The sequence below is a fragment of the Salvelinus fontinalis genome, chromosome 40, assembly GCF_029448725.1.
Source record: "Salvelinus fontinalis isolate EN_2023a chromosome 40, ASM2944872v1, whole genome shotgun sequence".
Classification (NCBI taxonomy): domain Eukaryota; kingdom Metazoa; phylum Chordata; class Actinopteri; order Salmoniformes; family Salmonidae; genus Salvelinus; species Salvelinus fontinalis.
Window position 1 is genome coordinate 1,083,613 of NC_074704.1, and position 7,665 is coordinate 1,091,277.

Genomic DNA, 7,665 nt, shown 5'->3' on the forward strand with positions numbered 1-7,665 from the left:
AATTACTATTCTAGCATTAATTCATAATGTACATCCTCATATTCAGGTCTCAGTCCGCACAGAGGAAAGTATTGGCTCGAAGAAATCAGACATAACATTGTGATAATTTTGAAAATATTTTTTATGACATTGTTGGTCAGAATAACTAATTATCTTTTTTACAATCAGCACCTGTGTTTCCTCTGACATGTTGGAGTAATACTGATGGTAACAATCATGACGTAGTTTATTGTTTATTCTGAATGTTTTTCATGTCAACAAAATGTTCTCGGAACACGGAACCTCAACACATTTTCACACATCTTTATCTTGCCAACTAGTACACAAATGAACTAAATTAAATAAAACAACTAAATTCAAGAGGCTAAGGGTAAAATAAAATTCACATTATTATTATTCTTTTCTATTTCGTGATATCCAATTGCGATCTTGTCTCATCGCCATGATTTATAAAGCCTTTATTAAGTGGTGCTTATGCCGACATTTACAAAGCACTGGTTTAAGTTATATTTCACATAGTGGGTTATATCACATTTGACATGGGTAGTTATGTCACACAGTTATGCCACATTTATGAACCCTTTATAAAGCATGACATAAGGTTCTAGATGATTTGTGACACATTCACGTAGTGTTTATGAAGGCTTTATGAACCCTTTATAAGCTGTAGGTCATTTAAAGCGGGACCCATTTATCTTTGTTTCATAATACAGTTTCTTCTTCTTTAGTTTAGTTTTAGTCACATGACGTCTCAATTTACAGGCTGTTTGCCGATTGGCTGTGCAGCCAGACTTAATTGGCATTCCTTTTGCATCATCCCTCTCAACCATACCATTTTTCAATTCATCAATTCACAAGGTTTGGACAGTTTTTACAGCCGTTTTCTTAATGGGTTTCTGCTTATTAATAACTGGGATATGAAACCTCATAAATGTGTCAAGGGCAGCGTCTGGCTGCTCGTCATTACACACCACAGACCAGCAAATATTCTTTACATAAACAACATAGGAATCACTACAAAACCTCTTGTATTACCTCTTATACACTATGTTTGGCCCAGCCTCTAGTTTTCCTACACATGGCTACTATATTGTGATCACTACATCCGATGGATGTGGATACTGCTTTAAAGCAGATTTCTGCAGCATTAGTAAAGATGTGATCAATACATGTGGATGATTTCATTCCTGTGCAGTTTGTAACAACGCTGGTAGGTTGACTGATAACCTGAACCAGGATGTAGGCACTAGTTACAGTTGGAAGTGTTTTTTTGAGTGAACAGCTTGATGAAAACCAGTTAAATATTTGGTCACTCAGAAAATATACCTCTGTTGACATCACATACATTACCAAGCATTTCATACATGTTACCCAGATACTGACTGTTAGTACTTGGTGGTCTATAGCAACTTCCCACCAGAATGGGATTTAGGTGAGGCAGGTGAACCTGTAGCCATAAGACCTCCCGGGTGGCGCAGTGGTCTAGGTCTCTGGGTTCGCGCCCAGGCTCTGTCGACGCATAATAATCTGGGGCGACGCATAATTGGCATAGCGTCGTCCGGGTTTGGCCGGTAGGGATATCCTTGTCTCAGCATGTAAAATGTAATATGTAAAAATGTAAAAAAATGTAATAAAATGTATGCACTCTACTGTAAGACGCTCTGGATAAGAGCGTCTGCTAAATGACTCAAATGTAAATAAGACTTCAACAGCCTTTGACCTCCGATCCTCTCCGAGTTTAACAGGAATTTGACTGAGTATAAACAGAGACACCACCCCCATTGGCATTTCTGTCTCTTCTATAGAGGTCGTAACCATGTATTGCTACCATTGGTTCATCAAAAGGTATTCTCCAAGTTAGTTTCAGAGATAGCATATGAATGTTATCTGTGACTAGCGACTTACTGATATCATGAACCTTGTTGCTAAGGTTACACGTGGACTATTTTGTAGCACTTTTCTCAGATTCGAATTGTTACAAGCATTTCGCTACACCCGCAATAACATCAGCTAAACACGTGTATGTGACCAATACCATCAGCTAAACACGTGTATGTGACCAATAACATTTGATTTGGGAAGTAGACATGCTCATATTATTAATGTTAGTGCAGGGTGATATGCACACAGTGGAGACTTCTTACGAGGGCAAACCGTCTCAGTGTTAACAGGATAATTCTGGTTCATAGGCACATGATTACCGCATATAATAGCTGTTGAATTGACAGAGGCACTCGGGAGTTGGAGGAACATAAATTGCATAAGGGAATAGAGACTGATTTATTATAAACAATATGATTTAATGTGGCATAACCAAAAACACAAATTCTCAGTCAAAAACATAAGTCAGAACACAGCCTCTCTATTCTCTCATGTGACTTCTGGTCCTCTGACTGGGAAAATATCTTTCCACAATGAGAGCAGTGGTATGTCTGTCCTCCAGAGTGTCTTCTCTTATGCATTTTCAGGCTCCCTAACAGAGTAAAACTATTTCCACAGTGGGATCAGTGGGAGGGCTTTTCTCATTTGTGTTTCCTCTTATGTCTTTTCAGGCTCCGTAACTGAGTAAAACTCTTTCCACAGTGGGAGCAGTGGAAAGACTTTTCCTCTGTGTGTGTCATCTCATGTGATTTTAGGTACTGTGATCGCATAAATCTCTTTCCACACTTGGAGCATTGGTAGGGCTTTTCTCCTGTGTGTATTCCTTCATGCCTATTCAGGTTTCCTATCTGGGTAAAACTCTGATCACACTGGGAACATTGGAAAGGCTTCTCTCCTGTGTGTATTGTCTTGTGTGTTTTCAGGCTCCCTAACTGAGTAAATCTCTTTCCACACTGAGAGCAGTGGTAGGTCTTCCTCCCTTCTTTATGTATTCCTTCATGCCTTTTCAGGCTCCCTATCTGGGTAAAACTCTTATCACACTGGGAACATTGGAAAGGCTTCTCTCCTGTGTGTGCCATCTCATGACGTTTTAGATTCCCTAACGTAGAAAAACGGTTTCCACATTGAGAGCAGTGGTGTGGTCTTGCTGGTTTGGGCGTCTCTGGGTCTGGTTCCCCTGAAGGACTCTTCTCGTTGTCAGAGTGAGATTCTGGTCTCTCTCCTGCTAAAGACAGAGTATTTGTTTAAACAGAAAGACCTGAATGAAACCTCCATTAAATAAAACTGTCTTCCTATTAGATTTAAATCTGGACTACATCCCTCAATAACCTCAGGCCAGTTTTTGCAACATTTCATAACATTCAGTCATGTTATAGGCTGCATTTTGATCCCTTGCTGTTGTTTTGCTGGTGGCCCACTTTACAGTGCCTTATAGAAAATCTACACCCCTTTGAATTTCTTTATTCACAAATTGTCTTGCGCTACAAAGTGGGATTGAAATAGATGTCATTGCAATTTTAGTTTTGTCATTGATCTACACAGATACTCCATAATGTCCAAGTGAAAAGAACATTCTAGAAATAGTTGTTGCATAAGTATTCAGTCCCTTTGTTTATAAGTACAATGTGGCTTAACAAATCACATAATAATGTTACATGGACTCTGTGTGAAATAATAGGGGTTGACATGATTGTTGAATGACTAACCCTTTCCTCTGTCCCCCATATAACATCTGTACGGTCCCTCAGTCAACTGTTACATTTCAAGCACAAAATTCAACTACAAAGACCAGGGAGCTTTTCAAAAGCCTCAAAGAAGCACAGTGATTGGTAGATGGGTAACAATAACCAATCAGACGTTGAATATATATATTTAAGCACAGTGATTGGTAGATGGTTAACAATAACCAATCAGACGTTGGATATATACTTAAGCACAGTGATTGGTAGATGGGTAACAATAACCAATCAGACGTTGAATATATACTTAAGCACAGTGATTGGTAGATGGGTAACAATAACCAATCAGACGTTGAATACGGTCAAGTTAATAAGGAAGCTGTGGATGATGAATTAAACCCCCCCAGACACATCAAAGATGCAGTCGGCCTTCTGAACTGAGCTGCAGGACAGGATGGAAACTGCTTAGGGACCCTGAGGCCACTGGTCAGGTGAGCATGTGGTCTCAATTAAATAGAGTAGACTATATGCACGGGTGGAGAAGCACGGGGCAGATATTTTTAAAAGGAAATTAGCATCTATAGGGATGTCACCATGAGGCCACTGGTGATTTTTAAAACAGCTCTGGAGTTCACTGCCTGTGATGGGAGAAGACTGAGGATGGATCAACAACAATGTAGTGATTTAAATGACAGAGTGAAAAGAAGAATACAAATATACAGAATGCAAATATTCCAGAATATCCGTCATGTATGCAACAAGGCACTGAACTAATACTGGGGGGAAAAAACAGCAAAGGAATACACTTTTTGGCCTAAAGCCTTATGTTTGGGTAAAATCCAACACAACCCATCACTGAGTAACTGCCTCATTATTTTCAAGTGTGGTGGTGGCTGCATAATGCTATGTGTATGTCTGACTCCTGGCAAAGACTAGGGAGTTTTTCTGGATTTTTCAGGATGAAAATAAATGGGGATGGAGCTAAGCAGAGACAGGGAGAGGAATTCACCTTTCAGCAGGACAATAAAGCCCAAATCTTCACTGGAGTTGCTAAACCAAGAAGACAGTGAATGTTCCATGCTTACAGTTTTGACTTAAATCTGCTAGAAAATCTCAACAGTATAACAGGGCCACATCCTCTTGAACCTTTTTAACATGTTGTTGATTGAAGATTAAATAAATAAAAACATTCTAATATCACAATTGGATATTATTCTCCACCCCCCTGAGTTAATACTTGGTAGATAGATCTTTGGCCATTACAGCTGTGAATCATTTGGAATAAGATTCTACCAACTTCTCACAACTCTTAGGGCAACAATCACTGAGTGTACAAAACATTAAGAACACCTTCCTAATATTGAGTTGCACCAACTTTCCCCCTCAGAACAGCTTCAAATAGTGGGGGCATGGGACTCTACAAGGTGTCAAAAAGCGTTCCACTGGGATGCTGGCCCATGTTGACTCCAATGCTTCCCACAGTTGTGTCAAGTTGGCTGGATGTCCTTTGGGTGGTGGACCATTCTTGATAAACACTGGAAACTGGCACTTGGCATTTTTTCCTATTTTGTTGCCTTACAACCTGGAATTGAGATGGATTTTGTGGGGGTTTGTATCATTTGATTTACACAACATGCCCACCACCATGAAGATGCAACACTTTTTTTGTCGAACATAACGAACAAACAACCGTTCATGATTCCACTCATTGGCTAAGAGGCAGATGCGATTAGAACTCAGATCAAGAATATAAACGTTCTGAGCTCTGATCAACTCCGGGAACGCAATAAGTGGGTAAACGCCAGTTAACAAAATAAAAAAGGTAAGTAAAACACAATTTCTCAAATATAAAGTTGTTGAAACAGTGTTTAAGGTCCGCTACATCCCTGGTTTTAATGTCTGAATTCCATGGTTCCATCTGCGGATTTTTATAAAAAACACACATTATTTGAACAAGTGTTGAGTTTTTGCCCCCTGTTTTTACACCAGTACTCACTGATGTTAATCAGATCTTCTGTCTCCTCTTCCTCCACCCCCAATACGTCTTCCTCCTCTTTTATTGAGATAGCCTCCTCTTCCTCTTTCATTGCAAAATGTTCTTTCTCTTCTTTCACTGTAACATCCTCCTCTTCTTTTAATGTGATAGCATCCTCTTCCTCCTGTTTTATTCTGAAATCTTCCTCCTCTTCTTTCATTGTAATATTCTCCTCTTCTTTTACGATGATGTTCAGCCCCAGAGCTTCTTTCTCCGACCAGCAGACCTCCTCTTCTTTAGCAGGAGGGGAGTAGCTTAGTGAGCTCATGGTCGGGGATGTTAGCTAGTTAGCATTAGCGACAAGCCTAGTGCTAGGCTCAGTATCAAACTTAACACGTTTTTTGCAAAGTTAACAAGCAAATTACTTTCAAGTGAACCAGTAGATACGTAAACATAATTGTGTTTAAAACTCCGAGAATAATATACGAACAAATTGCCAAAGAAACGTCAATATTTCGGTTTTATGTTGGCTAGCGAGGTGGATGAATCAATAGCCTTGTCGCTGTTAAAGAAGAGTCCCGTCCACTAGATTATACGTCACACAAGAGGCATCAACTGAAAGACTTAAGTCGCCATCTGCTGACTGGAGTGAGTAACGAAGTTTAGACAAATATTCACGACGTTGTTTATTCTGTCGTAAGTCATTGCAAAAACAACCAGATCTCATGTTTTCTCTTACCAGCACTTTTCTCTATGCAATGACATATTTTTTTATTTGATTTGTAATATAATATTATCTGATGTTGTTGTTGTTGTCTGTAACAGTTGTGTAAACTGTCATGTATTTATTTGTTTTATGTGTATCCCAGGATGAGTTGCTGCTGCAATAGCTAATGGGGATCCTAATAAAGTAAACACACTTATACCTGAGGCATACAGAAGAAAGCAGGGTCAATGAGTTAGCCAGCTTACTTGACTAAATATTCTGAGGGGGAAAAAAATTCAAATACAAGCTTGAAATTGACCCAACAACCAAAACACGTTTAGTAATGAACCAGAAAATCAGTAGATATTTTTGGGTTCTTTATCAAAGTTAGCCGTCTTATTGATACCCCTTTGAAAAAGCCACATTATGTAAGATAACATATGCAAATGTAAACAACAGAGCAAATGCAAATAGCACTTGATTAACACACACACACACACACACACACACACACACACACACACACACACACACACACACACACACACACACACACACACACACACACACACAGAGAGAGAAAATGCACACCGCCAGAGTTTGATACATTCATCTCCATGTGTATTTAGACAGGGAAGCTAAATGACAGAATGGCACCTTTTATTTAAAGAATGTTTTCATCTGTTCTACCGTTTAAAACAAAACGAGGGCATTCTATGGATCTAGTCCATGTGAAGTCATGAGGACAAATTAATTTATGAGGTATTAATGTCTGGTACCATATTCCTCTCAGTTACATTTACATTTAAGTCATTTAGCAGACGCTCTTATCCAGAGTGACTTACAAATTGGTGCATTCACCTTATGATATCCAGTGGAACAACCACTTTACAATAGTGCATCTAAATCTTTTAAGGGGGGGGGGTGGGGGTTAGAAGGATTACTTTATCCTATCCTAGGTAATCCTTAAAGAGGTGGGGTTTCAGGTGTCTCCGGAAGGTGGTGATTGACTCCGCTGACCTGGCGTCGTGAGGGAGTTTGTTCCACCATTGGGGTGCCAGAGCAGCGAACAGTCTCAGTCACTGAAGACATCAAGGTTTCGAGTCAAAAAAAACGTGTTGGTTGTATTTGCAGTTTGTTTTGGTTGTGTTTTGGATTACATTTTTCCACGAAAAAATGCCTTAAATGGTGAATGACATATTGGAGTCACTTTTATTGTAATTTCATTGTGAGAATAGAAGATGTTTCTGAACACTTTTATACCGGACAAAAATAAACGAAACATGCAACAATTTCAAAGATTTTACTGAGTTACAGTTCATATAAGGAAATCAGTCAATGCAAATAAATTCATTGGGACCTAATCTATGAATTTCACATGACTGGGCAGGGGTGCAGCCATGGGTGGGCCTGGGAGGGCATAG

General features: G+C 39.4%; 1 protein-coding gene across 2 annotated transcripts; it reads right to left on the minus strand.

Annotated features, from left to right (window-relative positions):
* Nucleotides 1-2,276: 2,276 nt before the first annotated feature.
* On the minus strand, nt 2,277-6,371 carry LOC129839557 (oocyte zinc finger protein XlCOF19-like). 2 transcript variants are annotated; one of them, XM_055907080.1, is made up of 2 exons: nt 5,557-6,371; nt 2,277-3,103 (listed from the first exon to the last, which is right to left on the minus strand). In XM_055907080.1, exons 1-2 carry the CDS (start codon nt 5,861-5,863, stop codon nt 2,523-2,525), a joined length of 888 nt encoding a protein of 295 aa, XP_055763055.1. In that variant the 5' UTR covers nt 5,864-6,371; the 3' UTR covers nt 2,277-2,522. The 2 variants fall into 2 exon arrangements, with proteins under 2 accessions (XP_055763055.1, XP_055763054.1); XM_055907079.1 differs by having other exon boundaries at nt 2,277-3,106.
* Nucleotides 6,372-7,665: the final 1,294 nt, after the last annotated feature.

Excerpts from the sequence above, each read along its gene's own strand:
- LOC129839557 (XM_055907079.1), bottom strand. The coding sequence starts at position 5,863 with ATGAGCTCACTAAGCTACTCCCCTCCTGCTAAAGAAGAGGAGGTCTGC. Across the intron at positions 3,107-5,556 it reads AGAAGATCTGATTAACATCA|CAGGAGAGAGACCAGAATCT; the intron begins GTGAGTACTGGT and ends CTCTGTCTTTAG.